This window comes from Alosa sapidissima, chromosome 18, assembly GCF_018492685.1.
Source record: "Alosa sapidissima isolate fAloSap1 chromosome 18, fAloSap1.pri, whole genome shotgun sequence".
Lineage (NCBI taxonomy): Eukaryota > Metazoa > Chordata > Actinopteri > Clupeiformes > Clupeidae > Alosa > Alosa sapidissima.
Genome location: NC_055974.1, coordinates 3,824,681 through 3,846,716, shown reverse-complemented (window position 1 = coordinate 3,846,716; position 22,036 = coordinate 3,824,681). Strand labels below are relative to the sequence as shown.

Genomic DNA, 22,036 nt, shown 5'->3' with positions numbered 1-22,036 from the left:
CCAGACAGTCACTGGCAAACAGAAAGCACCATGGAAATGTGCTATAATTTCTATATATGGGTTTCTCATTGAATTAAATGTTTTAGTATAACTATATGCAGTGAAATCTGGTTGCCATCCTTTGACTTAGGAATGTTAAGATAACCCCTGTGTCATCTGAAACACCCTCTGTAGGATTGTAAAGTATCTGAAGGTGACTCCATGGATAACAACACAAACCTGGCTTGGGTTGAGGGGTTCTTGTAAACATTCTTATTTCTGTTAAATACCAGCTGGTTAGATGATCACTGGTCAGGCTTCTTCTCTAACATCATCAGCAAAAATATAAATAATGCTCATGTGAAAAGCTAAACTTCATGAAGGCAATGACCAAATCAGCTTTTTTACCATCTGAAAAATATTTCCAAAGAGGTCTTATGACAACATGATTGATATTTCCAGGAGGATCGACTACTACTATGTCCTTTTAGTAGAACTAGGCCTTCCCAAAAAGACAATTAAGCAACTACATGTGGTACAAAACACAGCAATGAGGGTTCTGACAAAAAACAAGAGAACAGATCAAATCACTCAAGTCCCTGCGGCGTGCCTATAAATCTTTGAATAGGTTAGGACCAAAATACCTCCTGGACATGCTTCAACCATACCTGGACATGCTTCAACCTTCCACCACCAAGACCTCTTAGCTCACAGGAGAAGCACTTGTTATGAAAACCCCTGGTCAGAACAAAACATGGTGAAGCAGCATTCAGCTACAGGGCAGTTCTGCTTTGGAATGAACTCCCTGATGAAATTATTTCTCCTAAACTGATCTTTAGAGTTAGCCTGGCAAGCTGCCGCTAGGGTGCGTCTAGATTTCTAGGTTAGCCTACTTTAGAGTATTAATCTATTTATTTATGGCTGCACTCTGTGTTATGACTTTTTCATAATGTATTTTTAGGACTTCATCCTTTTTATTCAATTTTACTGTATTTTATCTAATTTTACTTGATCTCATTGTTCTCACTCTATTGTGTCTTGCATATGGAAAATGAGACTACCAAGATTACCACCTAAAATTATTAAAGTAAGACAACTGAAAAACTTTAATGATGAGCATTTCATTCAAGACCTATTGAATATTAAATGGGATAGGCTTAACTTAATTCCCGCTGTTGAGGATGCTTGGAATTATTTTCACACCGAGGTTCTCCAAGTTATTGATAAGCATGCTCCATGGAGGTCAGTAAGGGTAAAAGGAAGACATCTACCCTGGATTGGTGGTGAACTACTTACACTATTTAAACAAAGGGATAAGGCATGGGGCAAATATCGTTCGACTAAGGACCTTGTAGATTGGGAAACATATAAACATATAAGGAACATATGTACTACAAAAACAAGGAATGCTAAATCTGAGTATTTTAAAAGTTCTCTATCAAATAACTACAATAATCCCAAGAAATTTTGGAGAAATCTTAATGAGTTATTTAACAAATCTAATCCAAGTGCTCCAGCTAAAATTAGATTAAAAAATGATACTCTTTCTGATCCACTTGCAATAGCAAATGCTTTTAATCAGCATTTTGCTTCCATCTGCAAAACCCAGTCTCCTAATTCCAACAACATCTTAAATATGGCTCAATACTCTTGTGATAGGCCTACCTCTTTTTCTTTTTCAATTATTAGTCCCGTCGATGTACAGAGAGCTATATCTGAACTAAAGACAGGCAGTGGTAGAGACTTAGATGGTCTGGAAACCAAGTTCATCAAGGTCGCCTCTGATATATTGTCATATCCACTATCTGATTTATTTAACCAATTTTTAACCACTGGTGAGGTCCCATTAAGATGGAAGTGTGCCAGGGTAACCCCAATCCATAAAGGAGGTGATCCATTTGACCTTAACAATTATAGACCTATTTCCATTATTAGTAGCGTGGCAAAAGTTTTCGAAAAGCTAATATTTAATCAATTATATAATTATATTAATGCGTCTTCTATTTTGTCTCAACATCAATCAGGTTTCAGACCTAAATTTTCCACCACAACTGCCTTATTGAAGTTCACCAATGATGTATCATCATCCCTTGATGATAATATGTCTACTGGAGCGATTTTTATAGACTTAACCAAAGCTTTTGATCTTGTTAATCACTACATGCTTTTAGACAAACTTCATGCTGTTGGGCTCTCTAAACAAGCTCTTCTTTGGTTTAGCTCTTATTTACATTTTCGGCAACAGTGTGTCCTCTTTCAGGGTAGTCTATCCTCCTTTGCCATTATGGAAAAGGGTGTCCCTCAAGGATCCTCGTTAGGGCCTCTCCTATTTTCAGTCTTTATCAATGACCTTCCACAAGCTTGCTCAGACTGTTCTATTCACTTATATGCTGATGACACAGTGATCTATAATTCCAACTCTAATATTTCTAAGATACAGAACACTCTTCAGACAGACTTTGATATTATTCAAAAATGGTTCCAATGTAATGACCTCCTGTTGAATAAAAAGAAATCATACTGTATGCTTTTCCCAACAAGATCTACTGTTAAACAAACAAATTTGTCAATTAACTTTTTAGATGGCACCGCTCTTGGCAGAGTTGATGAATTTAAATACTTGGGCTTTTGGCTTGATTCTCAACTCTCCTATAAAACCCACATCAATCATACTATAAGAAAGCTGAATTGTAATATAAGGATGCTGTATCGTTTCAATAATTGTTTTACACAGCAGATCAGGTTGAGAATTGTGAAGCAATTATTATTTCCAATTATAGACTATGCTGATGTAGTATATCAGAACTCCACTGAGACTTGTCTTAAGCCTTTGACTGTTGTCTTTAATAGCATTTGCAGATTTGTGTTGAAATGTTCATACAGGACGCATCACTGTATCCTGTATGATTCATTGAATATTCTGTCACCCAACGCCTGGAGACAGTTTCATTGGTTCCAGCTTATTTTTAAGTGCATACATCTTAGTTATCCACTCTACCTGCAACAACATTTAATACCTTACCAAACAAACTATAGTTTGAGGCACACCGAATATCTATCATTTACAGTACCACATATCTCCAAAGAAAGCGGCAGGCGTTCATTTAAATACAAGGCTCCCTTTGACTGGAATAGCCTGCCTGGGGCCTTAAGATCAATTACATCTTTGAGTCGCTTCAAGACATCTTTGTTCATATATCTGAAAGCAAATAATCGTTGTAATTGTTTTCATTAATGCTTTTTTGTGTGTCTTTGATCTGTCAATATGCTCTGTTATAGATATGTGAGCGTACGTGTCTATATTTTCGTATATGTGTATGTATGTACTGTGCGCATGCATATATGTGTCTCTGTATGTATATATGTGGATATGAAGATGTATGCTTGTTGTATATATGTATGTATTTTTAGGGAATGGGAGCTGTTGGGGGTGGGGGAAGGGGGCTGTATGTGAGTGAATGTGTATGTTGTATTTTACTGTACTGTAGTATCTTGTCCTTGTACCTTTGTCTTTGTCCAGTCCTATCGAGGACCCTCTCGAAAATGAGATGTCACATCTCAAGAGGCATTCCTCTTTAAATAAATAATAATAATAATAATAATAATAATAGTTCCAACTGCACCACACGTTTTTGACTCTTATATACATTTTCTGACTTTTAATGAGTTGTTCTATAACCTTTTACCTAAAAACCACAAAAACACCTAAAAATATCTAAAAACAACTCTTATTTTTTTTTTTCATTTTATTTGCTTGACTGATTTTTAAATGTTATTGTCTCCCTTCTTTTTTTTACTTATTATTTGTTGCTACTCTTTCCGATGGTGTAAAGCTCACTGAATTGCCTTCGTGCATGAAATGTGCTATATTAAATAACGTTACCTTGCCGTACCTATTTCAGTTTCACTTATCGTATCATTGAGAAGTCAATATAGGAGCAAGGCGCTCCTTATCCTGGCTCATAAAAACGGAGTTTGGTTTGCTTCACTGAACACAGTTCACTTACTGGTTGTGCATAACACACTGGGAGAAGAGTATGGTTGTCCATGGGAACTTATCAACGAGAATTAATGGATGAACTTAATTATGATGAAGTGGGAAGCCAGCGAGCACACGAGTATACAGTTTTGTAGGAAACACACTCCATATCTGCAGTAGGCCTATCAATGGGTACCCTATATTATCAGTTTTCCACTAGATGGCGTCAAAAATCTGTCATTGAGCAGAAACTTTCTAATTAACCTAACAATAAGGATTTGCTTACACTGCTGTTTGGTTGTCCCAAACTTTGAGACGATCCATACTCTACGCATTGACTGAATCTTAACAATCTTGAAACCCGAACTGCGATGTTCCAAACAGAGTGACTGTAGGATTTAATGCCTAATTTCACGGTCTTCGGCATAACTGCTAAGAACAGTGCGCCTATTACTGTTAAACACCTAAAAAATATTAAGCTGCTGTTTTCTTTTCATGACGAGCACTACGCTTGAATGATTTATGACTGAATTGAACGTTGCAGTTTAAGCGCCAGAACTGCTTATCATGTCGTGACAAAGTTTACACCAATCATCATCTTCTAATGTATCCTTATGTTGAGATGTCCATTCTCTTTGCCCTAAACATAGCCTATCATTTGTGCCCAAAGCATGTTTCAATCAAGACAGTACACAAGCTATTTTTTATTGTTGTAATATTGAATGATTTCATGAATAATGCGTTAAAAAATTGTACGCAGTGTGTACAGGATTACGGCTGGCGGCACCACTGCACAGTCTATCTGAAGCATTACTGATGGGTAGTACACAGTCTACAGTGATTTTTTTTTTTTATCAGTCAGGATTCCCCTGGGTCCCTCCACCCCCCAAAAGCCTTCTCCAGGTACAAGGCGGTGGCCAATGTCAGGCGGTCCTGCAGTTTCCAGGAAATCACCTGCATGCCCAGCGGCAGCCCCTCTCGGCTCAGCCCAAGAGGACACTGGGTAATCGGCAAACCCAGGACGTTGAAAATGCCTGCAGCAGAGAGGTGGTGGATAAGGAGGAGGTGGATAAGGAAATATTGGACAACATACAATACAAGTATGGGACAAAGTGTCAGAATTACCAGTGTAGGAAAAGTTGAAGGGTCTGAAGAGTTGGTGGTGGTGTTTGGGGGCCAGGTGGGGATAAGGGGGGTATAGTAGCACCCCGTCAGAGCCCAGCAGCTCCTCCAGATGCCTCTCTAGCGCCTCCTTCTGCTGCAAAAGGAACTGCGACGGCTTGCCAAAGTGAGCCATCTCTGAGAGAGCCAGGCCTTGGAGAAACACACACATGCACACACACACATGCATCCACGTTATTACACAATCAATGCTGTCTGCTTTAGAATGTGTGTATATGTTGGTCCTGTCTAACATTATACATAAGACATTATTTAAACACAAAAATGTACTTTCACAACTTCAAGACGACAATGAGAACGCTAGACAGTAAAAATGGGGTGTGTGTGTTGTGACAGAATCACGTTTCTGTCATGTTTACATAAAATATTTAAACTACACAAATATATTTATTTACTTACTTTCACTACATCACACTTTTATTACATATTACTTCCTCACTATTGTCACTTGAAGTAGTTTGCTGGCTTAGTGACCTTCTAATTGACTAGCCAATCAGGTGTGGTGGAGGTCATGAGCTGGAGTCTCGCTTTAAACAAAATAGGAAGTGAGCTGTCAAACCGGGGGGAGTTGAATGTTCAGTCAATGCGTTGTGTCGGATGTTGCGGTAGCTCGGTGGAAGTTCGGAAACGCTTTAACTAAAACCTATGGACCTATTGGACTACTGAAAGTAAACTAAAATCTATGGACCTATTGGACTACTGGAAGTGAACGTGGATGTTGAGAATGGACGTGTGGATTATAAAGGTACTGTGCTATTGGATTAGTGCGAAGTGTTAGGCTACACTTTTTGCCTGGCTAATCGAGCCTATACCTCCCTAAACCTCCTCCAAAAGCTTCGGTTTCAACTAGGCCTACGTCGTTTTTCATCTCTTCCTTGCTGCTCTCCTCCCGGGACACACACACGCTCATATAGGCTACACACACACACACACACACACGGGAACACTTGCTGCCAGCCCCTCCTAGGCCGCTCGTTTTCATTTGTTTGTTTTTTGGTTATTGTTTTGTTTGTGTGCGTCGCCATAGACGTAGCGTTTTGTTGATCTAATGAACTGTTGTCGACGTGGCCGACGTCCTGAACTGAATGACATTTTGTTTAATACACTGCATCACCTGCTTGAAAACCATATGCTGTGTTGTTTCTTTTCTTGTCAACTTTAAAACGGGAAGGGTGACGGGGTCTTAACACTGACACGGCAGTTTTAATAATGGCGCCAACATAATCATTTCCTTTTCTTGTGTCAGAGGCCACCGTTACAGTGTGCGTGTCTGTGCATGTGGGTGTGTTTATTTGAGCGTGTGTGTGTGTGCATGCGTGCGTTGGTGTGCGTGTGTCTTTATGTGTGTGTGTGTGTGTGTGTATGCATGCATGTGTGTGTACGTGTATTTATGTGTGTGCGTGCGTGCATCTGTATGTGCTTGCCTGTGTGTGTGTGTTAGTTAGAGGTGGGTCGAACTAGTTCGTTCGAACGGGTCTTTAAAATGAACGACCTGAACTGATTCGCCTTTCCAGTTCTTGTTCGTTCTTTCGTTCGTCGCTGAATCACACTGACCTAGTGCTGCTGTGAATGCCAATGGCCCAGCTTCCTAAGGCGAGAGCCAAACCAATCGTATGCTGTTGTCTGTATTGTTTCTAAAACGTTCTCATCGAATTAGCCAATGAGGGGCATGAAAGCATAGCAACCGTTTCCATGAAAAAAAACAAATGGGCTAGTGAGACTAGTGGGAGAGCATACGATAAAAAATAACGATGATGGTTTACATTAACAATTCCATTTTTGTCATTTACAATATTGGCATTTACATTTAAATATCTGTCTAATGGTATAATGCATGCGGTCTTTGTATTTTCTGTGTCATGCCAGGTTAATAAATGTCTCTTCAATCTGTCTCGTTCGTTCGTTCTCACGCCAAGACTCCCCACCTGTTTCACTTCGGTCTGTCTGACTTAACGAGAACGTCACTCGTTCTTGGCTAGAAGCAGAGTGATTATGGCTCTGTAGCCTAGGCAAAATGGGGACTTGAAACCTTTTCATCAATATAATCTTTCTGCCAAGCCTTTAAACATGTTTGTCGGCATAGCCTACTAGAATTAGCTGATCTAGCCGTAGTCTACTCTATTTACCTTCAATGTCAATTTAATGTCAAGGTGAATGAACACATTAGCTACTGCTGTTTTGTCTAAAAGTACACATAATCATGAAGTTGCAGCTACGGAACTCCCCCTATTACCGTCGGTCCCGTAGTTCCACCGTCTTGCGTGTATGTGTCACTTAATATCCATTTCTATACAAACCAAGACAGCGGACTCTTAAAGAAACGCAACCACCCACACCATAGGTGTATCTAAATTAACTATGTACTAGGGATGGGAAGTCTGACACCGAGGCACCGAAGCTCGTATCACTTCCGCGAAGCAATCTGCTTCGGCACAATGTATCGGAGCGTGTACCAAAGTTGTAAGGTCACGTGACTGATGACGTACGAAGCTTCGGACGTCACTGAAAAGTTTAATGGGACATTTGACACAGGGGCACCGGTGCTTGTATCAAACCCCTAAAGCGTTACGGGTTCGATAAACCTTAAAGTCCCCAACACATATGTTTTGTTGCACAAGCACCCTTCTAAAATTGTAGCCCTACACAAGCACTTCACAATCCCCATTATACACAATGCCCCATGTTTTCACAATGTCCTTTATATTTTTTCTGTTATCTGACACTACTGTGGTCATCTATAGCAATTAGCCTACGTTATTTTGCCATTAGTTTTTGCAAAACATCAAATGAAGTCTTAAACACAACCACAATAGAGATGCAATATCAAATAATGCTAACTCATGGCAATTATGAACATAACGGGATTTGAACCGCGGTCGCGCGTGCGGTATACGAACACGCTACCACCCTCCCAAGGCCATTTTAAGATTTTTACGGAAACATAGCATTAGTTAAAACCAATTTAAATTCGAAATATTAGAAGCATATCAAAACTATAATGTTTATTCCAATGACTGTAGGCCTAATAGTTTTTACTCACAAGGGAACAGAACACGTTGTCTCTCCGCTTCGTTTTACCAGTGTCAGAGAAGGGCCATTTGGTCGGCATGTGGCTTCGTCTGTGATTGTTTAATCGCTAATGAGAGTCGCCGTTATGTCTGCTAACCACCAGATGTCACCGTTTTGTATTCGATGCTTTGACACTTCGAAACACTTACGATACAATCAGGAAGAACCTTCCAAAGCCTCATGGGGCTTCATTCGCCCAACCCTACTATGTACCAAAAATGACATTTTACCGTGACTCGAAGAGCTGTAAACAGTGTTGTAAGGCTGCGTGTACACAACCGCTTGGAGCTCCAGTGGAATTTTAATTTCATGACGAGAATTCTCGGTCTAACCGTTCATGTGCCGTTGAAACGGTGTAAATAGGCGACCCATCAGGCCAGCACCAGCAACCTGTTACAGCTATAGGCTATACTTATGCTAGCAGCTATGCGTGACTGTGTGTCATTACCTATTGATGCCATAGTGTGAGAGGATCTTCCCAGCATCCACTTGACAAGCTCCCATGGAGGCCAAACAGTCGACCCCCCCTCACCCATCAGCTCTGCAAAGGGCTGTGGGGGCTGAAGAAAACACACTCAGTCAACGTCAAGAACACACTCGCTTTGGGCTGTAGCTGTTGAGGCCGGGCTGATTACTGTGATGTTAAAAAGCACATTATGCTGTTTGTATGAGTTCTTTGCAGTGCCCTCCAGTAGCTGGAGTGTACTGTGTGATCCCAGCCAACTACTGATGGCCTTACACTCTCCCTCACCTTTCCATCTTTGTCAGGTAGGCCCATGAAGGTCTCCCAGATTTGGTAGCCATACTTCAGCTCTGGCAGACGCAACTCCTGAACTTTGACCCCAAGGTCTGCCTCTAGGCGCTCCACAACCTATAATAACACACACACAAACTGGTTGGCAGGGTTTAAAGGATTAAAAAATGCAGTTGAAGATTATGGCCAAGCAGTCAGTCAAGTGGAATGCCAAAGTAGTAAGCTCTCAAATGCTTTTTACCTCATGTTTTTATCTGCTATAGAGCCTGAGAAATTAAGGTTTTAGTAGGCGTTGACAAATTTTGACATATTGTTCTGAAAACCCTTAGGTTTTGAGAAGGAGTTTACAGAAAAGTACTTTAGCATAAATGGGTTAAAGAACCAGGCTATTTCTCCTGTGCTTTCCAAACAATTTTGCTGCAGTCTAGCCATCTACATTTCTGCCATCCCTTTTGCCACAGAATAGGCTACTGTATAACTTACCCAAGTCATGTTTTTATTTATTTTCTTGTCTAACTCTGGTAGGAAATGTCCTCCATCACTCAGAATGACAGAATATAGCACAGAATAAACTGAAATAATACGTAAATAATTTTTTTTATCCCACTTTGTGACAGTAGACTGCTATGTGTCCACTAAGGGTAGCTAAGACAATGATGACGAGAAAGGAAAATTAACTCACAACATAGGAATTGCATCATTAACGCAGCATTCGGGGGTTTCGTGTGCCTTCTAACATATGTGGCCGCGCATCAATTATGCATGTCTTCAACGTGCGTAAATGTGCACAGAGAAGTATATATACTCTTGAGTATGCCACTTCCTTAATGTGAACGAACTTCCCTCCATTGTCATTTCACTACAGAACTGAACTGTATTATTCATGTGGTCTTCAAGTGTTTATAATTATTTGCTCACTGTGAGCCACTCTGAGGTAAGGATGCACAAGGGTTGTGAATGTAGTGGTGTGCATGTGTATGGTTGTGTGTGTGTGTGTGTGTGTGTGTGTGAGTTTGTTTGTGTGAGTGTACATGTGTGTATGTTTTTGACCTGTCTCTGAGCTTGTATGAGCTGTTTGTCCACAGGAGAAGTGTATGGGGATCCACCATCATGAGGAACAGAAAAGAAACGCAGCTTCTTCAAGTCCACAGGTTCAGATAAGGAAAGCCTGAGAACACAGCAACGTACATGAAAATCAATCCCAATGCCCCAGTGGAGTAATAGGGCCACTGTACTGCAAGAGATGCCGTCCTTCGGATGAGATATTAAAACGAGGTCCTGACTCACTGTGGCCATTAAAGATCCCATGGCACTTATCGCAAAGAGTGGGGGGTTCCCCGGTGTCCTGGCTACTAAATTCCCAAACTGGCTCATTCAATCTGGGCCCCTAATCATCCCCCCGTGTAACTGGCTCATTCATTTACTCCCTCACTCTCCACCTCATGTTAGTGTGTGGTGAGCGTTCTGGTGCACAATGGCTGCCGTGCATCACCCCCGACATATTGGTGGTGGTTAGTGAGGTTCCTCCTTCACTGTGGAGCGCTTTCAGTATCTAGAAAAGCGCTATGTAAATGCAATGTGTTGAACACACACACACACACACACACACACACACACACACACACAAATATTCAGAACACTCAACAGAACTTCATTATTCACCCTCTTACCTCCCAAACTCCACACATGCTTAGTTTGTGTTTGTTTGTGTGTGTGTGTGTGTGTGTGTGTGTGTGTGTGTGTGTGTGTGTGTGTGTGTGTGTGTGTACGTACGTACGTACGTACTTGTGAGCATTGGGTCCTGCCATGATCTTCAGGATGGGCAGCAGGTCTTCAGCATAGCGGCACATGGGTCCAGTGCTCAGGAAGTCCTCCTGCCGACCAGAGCTAGGGGGTAGTTGGCCCTCATTACTTACAATGTCTGTGTGGGGAAACGGAAATAAACACACACACACACACACACACACACACTTGAATGTCAGCTTTTAGCGTTAATGGCTGGTCGACACAGCAGACACTCATCTGAGGACAGCAATGGACGATTGGGGATGTAGCACTGATGGAATTTGAATAGCAGGCAGCAGATCCAGTAAGTGTCCAATAGGCCAGAGTGAGGGATTCGAATTTAATTGTGGCTGCTATAGGAAGCCAAAGGAGAGTTACTAAGAGAGGAGTTACATGTGTCCTCTTTGGCTGATTAAAAGACCAGGCATGCTGCAGCATTCTGAATCAACTGTAATGGTCTCACTACAGGCCAGTTAACAATGAATTGCAATAGTCCTGTTTGGAAAGAATCATGCCCTGTACAAAACTTAGTCGTGCCTGTAATATATGACTATTTGCACACAGCATAAGTACAGGTATATGTTATAGAACGATTAAGAACATATAAATACTCACGTGGGGTGCCCTTGTGGCCAAAGATGCCGTTGAAGTAGCAGGGCATCCGGATGCTGCCGCCGATGTCTGAGCCCACCCCAAACACAGAGGCCCCTCCGCCCAGCAGACTACCCTCCCCTCCTGAGAGAGAGTAAAAAATCTCAGTATTACAAAAGTGTCATGTTAATAGGAGTGTACTATATACCGTATATTGTCTATATTAGACCCTACAATATCTTAACTAGAGATGTAGGCTATTTCCTGAAGGAACTACCAGTGCTACATATTGTTTGTGTGTGTGTGTGTGTGTGTGTGTGTGTGTGTGTGTGTGTGTGTGCACACACTCACCTGAGCTCCCTCCAGCTGTGCGGTCCAGGCTGTAGGGGTTTCTGGTGAGTCCGTAAAGGCGGTTGTGGCTCTCGCTCCACATGCAGAGCTCCGGGGTGTTGGTGACCCCCAGGGGAATTGCCCCTGCCCGCTTCAGGTAGGTCACAACTGGCGCATCCACACTGGCCAACACCTTTGCCCTGGAGACCAGGCCAGTGGAGTGTGGCATTCCTAAGAGAGGAGGGGTACCGTGGAGGTAAAGTGCACTGCAGGATAAACAGTGACTAACATGTGCAAGGCCTTGAACCGGTTCACGGAACAAAAACAAAAACAAAAACCAGAAACTTTTGATGTTTTGCTAGGAACAGAAATTTTAGTCATCCGCCATTGTTATTAAAGGGACACCAGGCAACGTTTCGTGTTAATTAACCATCTTCGTAAGTCGGTATATGGTTAAATGACTCATTACAGGGCGAATGAAGACTCTCTCGTCTGTCCCTACTGCCTGTAGGAAGAATATCCCGCTTGCAAGTTCGGTGTATCATACCCACCGACCTTCAGTCTCACAAAGTCTCAGACATCGCGAGAAGCAGGATCAGTTTACATCCTGCATCCCCAGCACAGAGGCAGGCTAACGAAACGCTAGCGATTGTTGCAAATGTGTGTATAAATGGCAGAGCCGGCGAAGAAGCAGCAAAAACCCCTGACGGAAGATGCAAAGAAAAGGAAAAGAGCTTTAGACTGAGCGAGGGCTCGCACACATAGACACCTACAAACGCTAGGGGGAGCTTCGTAGAGAAAAAGCATCAGGCTTGCCTGGTGTCCCTTTAAATGTCCTTAAATTGCATAAACTGAGCTAATATTGAGAAAATATGCTGAATATTGCTGCATGTTTGACTCAAGTGTAGTTGTTGTTGTTGTTGTGGCCCTGACTCCAGTTATAATTTCCCATCTGAATGGGGCCTTGACCACCTGATTCTTGACCTAGAAATGATCATGGGAACGCCTCTAATTACAGTAAACCTAAGATTAAGATTCAACATGAAATAAAGACATTTACAAACATATTCAAGGGTCTTTAAGTGTGTGTGTGTGTGTGCTTCTATGAAAGCATAAAACATAAAATAGAACTGAACAGAGGAGTAGTTACTTTCTGCTCTAAGTGCTGCTTGCCAAATTCAGGCAATAATAATAACGAAAATGTCACAAGGAAGAGTCTTGGGCCTGTCTGTAATAGGAAGAACAGACAGAAGATGTGTGTTGTTATGGAGCAAACTGTGTTATGTAAGGGATAGGCTAATGTATGGAACGCCGGTCATTATCGGGAAAATAAGTCCGGACCCCGACGCGCCAGCAGACATGTCGTTTGTTATGGCAAGATCCCGAGTTACACCTAAACGTCAGCTCTCTGTCCCTCGGCTTGAGCTTTGTGCCGCTTTGTCTGGGGTGCAATTAGCAAAGCTCCTACAAACAGAACTGTCCCTCCCTGTTCACCAGACTGTTTTGTGGTCTGATTCCACTACTATTCTTACCTGGCTCTGCTCCGAAAATTGCCAGTACAAGGTGCTTGTGACAAACCGAGTAACAGAGATCCTGGAGAATAGTGATCCTAGTGACTGGAGATATGTCAATTCAGCAAGTAACCCAGCCGATGACATTACCCGAGGGATGACCTTACGATAGCCAGTCCATGTCGATGGAACCAAGGCCCCCCTTTTTTGCACTTGCCTCCTGACCAATGCCCAAAGTTTTCCTCCAATCCTTCACATGAGGCCTGCACTAAATAATTAGGTCTGTGTTCTGTGGCATCATTCAAGCTGATGCTGATGGCGTAACCCCAGATGACAGTCACCACCGCTCATGGCAGGAGTTCGTAGAAGTCGACTGGTTAGTGCTTTGGACTTGTAACCGGAGGGTTGCCGGTTCGAACCCCGACCAGTAGGAATGGCACCTAACCCCTCACTGCTCCCCAAGCGCTGCTGTTGTAGCAGGCAGCTCACTGCGCCAGGATTAGTGTGTGCTTCACCTCAGAACTCGACGGCCGATCCCCCTGAGCGCCCCAAGATCGAACTCCTCCTCCTGCAGAAAGCCCAACTTGACTCCCTTCCCGAGGAATACAGTTTATTGAAGGCTGGTAAAGCAATCCCACAGTCCAGCAGGCTCATCACTCTGGCCCCTGAATTTGACCCGATAGGGAAAGTAATCAGAGTAGGGGGAAGACTTAGGACCTGACTCTAACAGAAGCACATCCTATAGTGTTGGATCCAAAACACTACATCACGACCCTTCTCATTAAAGATTTTGACCAAAAACTTCTCCATCCTGGACCAGAGAGAGTGTTCGCCAGCCTTCGCCACCAATACTGGATTCTGCGCAGACAAGCAGTGCGCAAACACCAGTATGCGTGCGTTGAGTGCAAAAGGTGGAAGGGAAAGCCTACCATTCTTAGGATGTCAGACCTACCTCCTTGTCGCCTTCGTTTATACAAGCCAACCTTCTGGTCCACAGGGATGGACTGTTTCGGTCCTTTCCTGGTGAAGATGGGCCGCCGTTCCAAGAAGAGATGGGGTATCCTTTTTAAATGCCTCACCACGTGCTGTACCCACTTAGACATCCTGTCAAAGTTAGATACTGACAGCTTCCTTCTATCCTTCCGTCGCTTTGTGGCTCGCCGTGGTTGTCCCTATGAAGTCATTTCTGATCGGGGAACTAACTTCATTGGGGGAACGAAGGAACTAGAAAAAGAATTCTCAGATCTCAGCCCAGCTCTGCAGTAGATATTGGCGAAGCAGAAAATTAAATTCAAACTTAACCCACCGCATGCTCCACATTTTGGAGGCTTCTGGGAGAGAGAGGTGAGAGCCGTGAAAACAGAAAAAAGAGTGTTCTTGGGGAGTCATACTGTGACGGAAGAGGTGCTGAGAACAGTTCTGGTGGAGGTGGAAGAAATCCTGAACTCCAAGCCTCTCGGATATGCATCCTCAGAGTTGGCTGATGCTGACCCTGTCACCCCAAATCTACTCCTTATGGGGCAGCGGGAAGCAGCCTTGCCCCAGGTCGTGTACACTGACTCCGAGTTACATCCAAACAGACGCTGGCATCATAGCCAGATTCTCGCGGACCAATTCTGGTCCAGCTTCATAAAGAATTACCTCCCTGCCCTCCAGACCCGACAGAAGTGGCAAACCTGACTCCCGCTGCAGTGGTGATGGTGGTGGATCGCCAGCTTCCCCGAGCATTTTGGCCAGTTGGAAAAATACATAATCTCAAACCCAGTGAAGATGGCCGTGTCCGGACTGATTAAGTTCTGATTAAGGGAAAGACCTACATAAGACCAGTTAGCGCACTGATTCCTTTGCCATTTATAGATGATAATATTCCTTCTTCTGAATAGATTTTTTTTGTCATTGAATATGCTGATCATATTTGAGGGGCGGCTGAAAAGAATCTCTTGCTCAAACGAGCATCTCCGCCTCCGCAATCCCCGCCTGCTCTCTCGGCCTTCTATTTAAATGGCACCTCTAGCGCAGGTGCGGGTTTGTTTTTAATGGCTAAGGCGGCAATCCTTTGTTGAAGAAACTAGCAAATTCTGGATTCCTGAGGAATACTTTTGTTATTGCATGTGCGTCTGTGAAATACAAACCACATCTGCAATCATCTCCGTTTGTACAACCTGTTCAACTTGTCATTGTCCATCAAAATCTTCAGTAAACCCACTATAACTCTACTCCTGTCTGGAGCTCGCGTACAGTTATTGCAGTTTTTACACACGCTGAACTTGAATCAAAAATTCTTTAGTACAGCGTTTCTTAACTGGTGGGTCGGGACCCAAAAGTGGGTCGTGGAACCATTCTGGGTGAGTCGCAGAGCTTGTGTTAAAAAAGAAGAAATCGCTCATTTAAAATGCTACATTATCAGATCTAATATTGGACCTTTATTTTGATAGACTTTATTTGTATAATGTATCTTTGTATCCATGACCTTTGACAAACAAGAGATTAATTTCTTGGATCTTCTAATTGTGCGGGAAAATGGCTGTCTACACACCAATCTATACAGGAAAAGTACCGACCACCATAGCCTTCTACAAGCAAACAGTTGCCACCCTTTGAAGAATAGCTTGCCATACAGTCAGTTCTGCCGGGTGAAACGTATATGTGATACATCTGATGATTTTGAGAGAAATATGCAAATTATGACCAAGAAATTCAAAGAGAGAGGCTACAAAGATGCACAAATTAAAAATGCTTCCTCAAAACTCGAAAGAAAAAATAGAACTGAGCTGTTAAACAGAAATCGACAAAAGGTAAGGACGCATCGGCACTGATTAGGCTACTCAGTACTCAAAATGCACAGAGGAAATTAAACCTGTTCTACGGAAGTATTGGCATATCCTCCAAACTGACCAACAACTAAATGGTATATTCACAGACCCCCCCACAGGTAGTCTATTCAAGAGGAAAAAATCTGAAGGATGAGGTCCATTCAGATCTAATCCCAACCAAAGATGTTCAAACAGGCCGACTGGCTCCAATACGGCCGGGGAACTATACGTGTAATTCATGCGCACAATGTAACAGCACTTATAAATGCCATGACTTCAAACATCTCAGGTCAGGGAAAAAGATCCCAATAAAAGACATCATAATGTAGCGATCTCACCCTCAGACAAGATTCAGCTTTGGCCAGGACGGCCATTTATTGGAACAGGAAGACTCAGACACAATCAGACATACGGATAACTTCATAGGGCAACACAGGGGTAGTCTCAGCCGCACATGTAACACACAATAAGGGTTTACCACACACATCAACACGAGGATAAACACATGAGGTACAACCAAAGAGACTAACACGCTAACAAATACACAACATGGTAAACGTAACTACAACTATTATAACCGACATTACACATTCTAGCATTCACTCGTACTGCATTCTGGGAGACACTCATTCAACGTTAGACATGTACATCCACCGACGCTACAATAACGTGTTCAACCACTGCAGTGATTTACCTAATCACATGTCCATGTGGGAAAGTTTATATTGAGAAAACGACACACCAGCTCAAGCAATGCATAGCGGAGCATAGGAGCACAATTAGATGCAGAAACGATACATACCCTTTAGCATGTCACTTTATTGAAATGGAACATACTGTTGCCTCATTACGCTATATTGGTATTAAAAAAGTTGAGACGCCTCATCAGGGTGGTGATTTGGACAGAATCCTTTTACAAAGAAAGGCTGAATGAATACATAGATTGGGCTCTTTAGCCCCTCATGGTCTTAATACTGAATTTGATTTAAGATGTTTTCTATGATGAGATGTATGAATAAATGTATGTAGAAATGTATGGAGATTGTGTGCTTGAAGTAATTATTTAATCTATGACATATATAATGTAAATGTTTTTATAATATGTTTCATACATAGTATGTTCATAATTAAGAGAGCAGCAAGAGCCTGCATTTTGTCATGTGGATTTGTGAATGGACTCGACACACCTCCAATTAACACCTGTCCAATCAAGAGACTCATGTGTAGCATAAAGGAATCCTGAATGACTTGCGTGTGAAAATGACCCTGATGAAGGCGCAAAGCCGAAATGTTGGTCTAATAAACAATTGCATATTGAAGTTCTGAGTGTGCCACAACACTTCTTATTTTAAGTCTTTATCTACTGCCCTGAGCACCTCACAAGGTGTGCGTTTACCATCATCAAACAAAAGACTTTATTTGTATGTCAATCACCGTCATGGACATACAGAATATATACAATGTTTACAGTGACAGGTCATGTCAAACATAGTTAGATATCATTTTAGCAGTAAACACAAGCTACAACCCTGAATATCTGAAGTAGGATATGGATTCGCTAAAATTGAGGACAAAATGGGACAGAAACCCCAGTGTGTGGTGTGCAGTGCATTGCTGAGCATGAAACCATCAAAACTAAAATGTCGTATGGAAACCAAGCACCCCTGTCAAAAACAAACCTGGCTTGCAAACCTAAAGGTGAAAATAAGTAAGGGATAATGTATGGAACGTGTCTGTGTGAGAGAGAGAGAGAGTATAAAACATTTAAGTGTGTATCTGTGTGTGTGAATGTGTGCTAGTGTGTTTGTATGTGAGTGAGTGTGTGAGTGTGTGTGTGTGTGTACCCTGCACGGCGAAAGACTCCTTCACGGAGAGTGGGACCCCGAGCAGAGGGAGTCGTTCAGCCAGGGCCTCCTCTCCTCCTTCAGTCTCTTCCTCTATCAGTCTGTCTACCTGAGCAGCCTCCTGCAGAGCAGCAGAGAACCTGGGAGGGAGGGAGGGAGGGAGAGACAGAATAGGGAGAGAGAGAGAGGGAGGGAGAGAGTCTGCCTATCTGTGTCTCTGGTTAAAAATCCAGTCACATATAAAAATTAGCCATATAGTGGTGGTACAAATCCAGTCACATATAAAAATTAATTGATAGTGGTGCCCATTGATAGTCCATTAATATTTGCACTAGCAGGGTCAGCGGTACAGCATAGCTGGCTCGTATGGACTGTTTCAGGAGTTGAGGGAGCTAGTGGATGATTGACAACATATGTTTTGATGGGCTTTGTGTAGCTGTGCCCATATTTTTATTCTTATATCTAAACACATTTGGTCTGTTTAATATGTATATGGAGAGAGGAGTTGAAAGGGGCTAGTGGAGGACTCACCACATTTGTTTTGATGTGCTTTGTGTAGACAAATAAAGCTACAGTAGCTGTAATCCATGTTCCTTTGGGTCATCTTTATGTAAAGGAACACACCAATATTTTGGGAAATTAGCTTATTCACTGTCTCCCCCAGAGTGAGATAAGAGGACACATACCCTTCTCATCTCTGTGCGTGTCATAGCTCATTGATGTGGGCAGTTCCACCTAGCCTATCCCCCAAAAGTGACAAAAGCACTCAAACATTGTTCTATTTACATGTTGTGACTAGTATTACAATGTGTACAAATTTCAATGTAAAATGCAACACAGCGATTTTCTAAGCATACAAGCTTGGAACTACATTCTCTTTCAGGCGAAACACTGCTACAGCAGCTTTTCAGGTGCTGTGTGCAAATCACTCTACCAAAGTTGCAGTGCTTTTCCTGAATGAGAACATAGTTCCAAGTTTACGTATGCTCACAAAATTGCGTATTTGTAGCCTATATGTTGTAACTATATAAGTCACAACATGTAAATGGGAGAGTTCAACAAGTAAATGTTGGAGTTCTTTTATCACTTTTGGGTGCTATAGGCTAGTTGGAACTGCCACAGAAATGAGAAGGGTACAGTATGTACAGTATCATCTTATTTAACTCTGGCAGAGACAGTGAATAAATTAATTTACCAAAATGTTGGTGTGTTCTCAATGCAAAGAGAATATACCCCAGGGACATAGGGTTTTTGTGTTTAAATTTTGTAAAGTACCAATATTGTACCAAGTCCCATTCACAGAATGAATGCATGTAGTTACAGGTGTTTTGGGAACACCAAAATAAACATTTACAATAAAAAAATAGATTTTAGCGCCCCCTCAGGTGAAACACAACATAGCATTTTGCACAACATAGCATTTTCCTCTTTATACATTTTGGAAAAGAGGTCTTAAGGTTCCAAATATAAATATATACAGTTAGGAACAAAATGATTCATATCCCTGGCAAATATTGATTTAATGTTGATTGTTCTGTTGTTACTAAAAATGACACTGCCACATGCCAAAAGGTTGTAAGACAATGTAGGAGAAACATGGAATGAAAAAAAGAATCATTTTCATCTTTTTTTAACATTTTTATGAAAAATGGCATGTTCTATATTATTCATACATTTTTAAAATAAATAATCAATGGATACATCTGCATATGCATTCACAGCTCTCAAAACGGTTCTTATAATACCTACCAAGCCTCTCCACAATGATTCTAAGCCACACCTTTTTAGCAGCAATCTGGTTTTAAGGCAGGAATGATTATTTGCATATATCACTCTGGCCTTGTGCTCACTTTTTTGACGGATTGAGGTCTGGACTCTGGCTGGGCCACTCTAAAATATTGATATTGTTCTCTGTTAACCATTTCTTGCCTTGTTTGGCTGTATGTTTTGGGTCATTGTGTGGTTTAATGGTCCAATGCCACCTATTGGGGTAGGTCTCTCGGCAGACTGCCTTCTCTTTTCCTCCAAAAATCATAATATAGCCCCTTGTTTTAGTGTTACTGTTTACAGAAAACTGAGTCCTCAAAGTGCACCAGAAAGAGATACACGTCCTCCACGTTTCATTTGAATAATGTACAATGTGAAAAATTAACTTTTTTTGTTTTGGTCAACTTTTTAGTCCACTTTTTCTGTACGGAGTTCGGTTCTTTTAAAAATGTCTATAGCCTATGTGAAAACACCCTAGACTCATTTGGTTGAATTGAAAAAGAGAGAGATGCTTTAATGACAGATCCTGGAATTGGGTAACAGCTGATAGAGTTGGCTACCTGGACTGTGGATGTTAAGCGATGTTGTGATAAACTTGTTCCACTGCCAAATATGCTGCAACACACACACACGCACAAACACACACACACACACATGCATGCACACACACACACACAGAAGACTAAGAAGTAAGACTATCTTGTCCCATTTTGGTGACAGCTAATGGGGATCCTTTTAACAATAAACAATAAACACACACACACACACACACACACACACACACACACACACACACACAAAAGAATGGGCCTGACCTGTCCTTGACCAAGGCATTGAGTAGAGGGTTAACCTCCTGAATTCGGTCTATGTAGGCCTGGACCACTTCAACACTTGACACCTACACACAATATAAATAACACAATCTGTCACAATCTGTTATCTAATACACACATAGCACACACACACATACTACTGCTGCCAACACATAGGGCTGGGTGATAGGGCTGAAAACTGGATCACGATAAAAGTGTTTCATATCAGTCGATATCGATAATTATTGATTTTTTTTTTTTTTTTAGTTTAAATGCTTATTTTAAAATGAAAATATTGTAAACAAAGTAGCTTAATTGGCTAGCCTACTGGTTGGACTGTTCAGTTTCCCCACGTGTTTAAGTTTCAAACGAATAGGCTACTTTTTTCCTTAGGACAGGCCCGTTTGAGTCTTGGAAAAAACTTTCCATTTACATCGGGATTGAGCTGATAAGAATTTAGCAGTCAACTTGAGTTCAAAGTGAAAATAGGTAATTGATTAAGACACAGATACTAGGCTATCATAACAGACTACACACACACGTTAAGGAAGGTCGCAGCCATAGTTAAGACTACAAATCTTAAACCTTGGTTAAATAGTCACTGAGCTCCCTCTCTTTCCATTTCGATGAGATTTTTTTTTTAAACTGCAAACCTCTCTTTGGCGAATTTTCTTTGCAAGTTGCGTCGCAGACAGCTTCAGCAGCGGGTTGGTGACTGGAGGAACTTTGGTAGATGATCCAGCGGTCGGTCTTGGACTCAACAACCAGAATAAAGCATACAACACTGCCATGACCGCGCTCATAAACCATACTTGCAATCGCTCGAGGAGGGAGAGGGCCATGATGGCGATTTGTAAACTTCGCTCTGACGCGTGAAGTCAGCAAAAGCTCTGCACCTGCACCTGCACCCGGACCCGGAACTGTCTAGTACTGTCCCTGCCACTGATCTATGGCACATCAGTGGATCCTGCGCCGTGACGTAGGCTATAATGCCCCAGATAGCAAGAGGCTGGCGGACCACTGTCGGTCCATTGGGGGCATATCTGGCGATTCGCTGGCATTTTGCTCATCTGTTCTCTGGCGGGTCGCAGGTCTAAAATCTTGTTCATTTGTTCAGTTATACTCCATATATCACTTTATTAACTTTTCTTAATATTCATGACAAGTTCAATTTAAAGAGATGGTCCAATGGCGCAGTGTTTCTCAAAGTGTGGTCCGCAAGCTAGCCCAAGTGGTCCGTGAGCAGACGTGGTAAAATATAATATAGATGAGTTGTTTGCAATATTGAACCAAGTTGTATGTAAATCCAAACATTCCTGCAACACTGCCTATGTAAGGCATGGCAGTTTAAATCATATAAATTCTCTGACACAATAAGCAAGGTGCAAAGACAATCAGTGAGTAGGCCTATTGTGTAATTTACTGTTGAAGTAGGTCTACTTTTTTTTTTTAGCTAGGTGGTCCGTGAGGCTATTTTGATTGATTAAGTGGTCCTTGGTCTGAAAAAGTTTGAGAAACACTGCAATGGCGGACCAGTGGCACGCCACGGCGGCATAGACCTCTCCAGAATAAGTCCCGCCTTCTAACTTCCGTATCCATCCAACCTTCGGTCGTCAAATG

At 42.1% G+C, this 22,036-nt stretch overlaps 1 protein-coding gene across 1 annotated transcript; it reads right to left on the bottom strand.

Moving 5' to 3' along the window:
* Positions 1–4,656: 4,656 nt before the first annotated feature.
* On the bottom strand, positions 4,657–21,330 carry LOC121689782 (fatty-acid amide hydrolase 2-A-like). The gene is made up of 11 exons (XM_042069897.1): positions 21,070–21,330; positions 20,420–20,502; positions 17,838–17,977; positions 11,691–11,900; positions 11,364–11,483; positions 10,749–10,884; positions 10,014–10,131; positions 8,961–9,080; positions 8,658–8,769; positions 5,084–5,272; positions 4,657–4,992 (listed from the first exon to the last, which is right to left on the bottom strand). The coding sequence occupies exons 1-11, from the start codon at positions 21,256–21,258 to the stop codon at positions 4,817–4,819; spliced, it is 1,593 nt and encodes a 530-aa protein (XP_041925831.1). The 5' UTR covers positions 21,259–21,330; the 3' UTR covers positions 4,657–4,816.
* Positions 21,331–22,036: the final 706 nt, after the last annotated feature.

Bases quoted from the DNA above. Each gene is read 5' to 3' on its own strand.
- LOC121689782 (XM_042069897.1), bottom strand. From the start codon at position 21,258: ATGGCCCTCTCCCTCCTCGAGCGATTGCAAGTATGGTTTATGAGCGCG. The intron at 5,273-8,657 runs GTAATGACACAC...TGTTTCTCCAAG, and splicing joins TCACACTATGGCATCAATAG to GCCTGGCTCTCTCAGAGATG. The intron at 4,993-5,083 runs GTAATTCTGACA...TCTCTGCTGCAG, and splicing joins CTTCAACTTTTCCTACACTG to GCATTTTCAACGTCCTGGGT.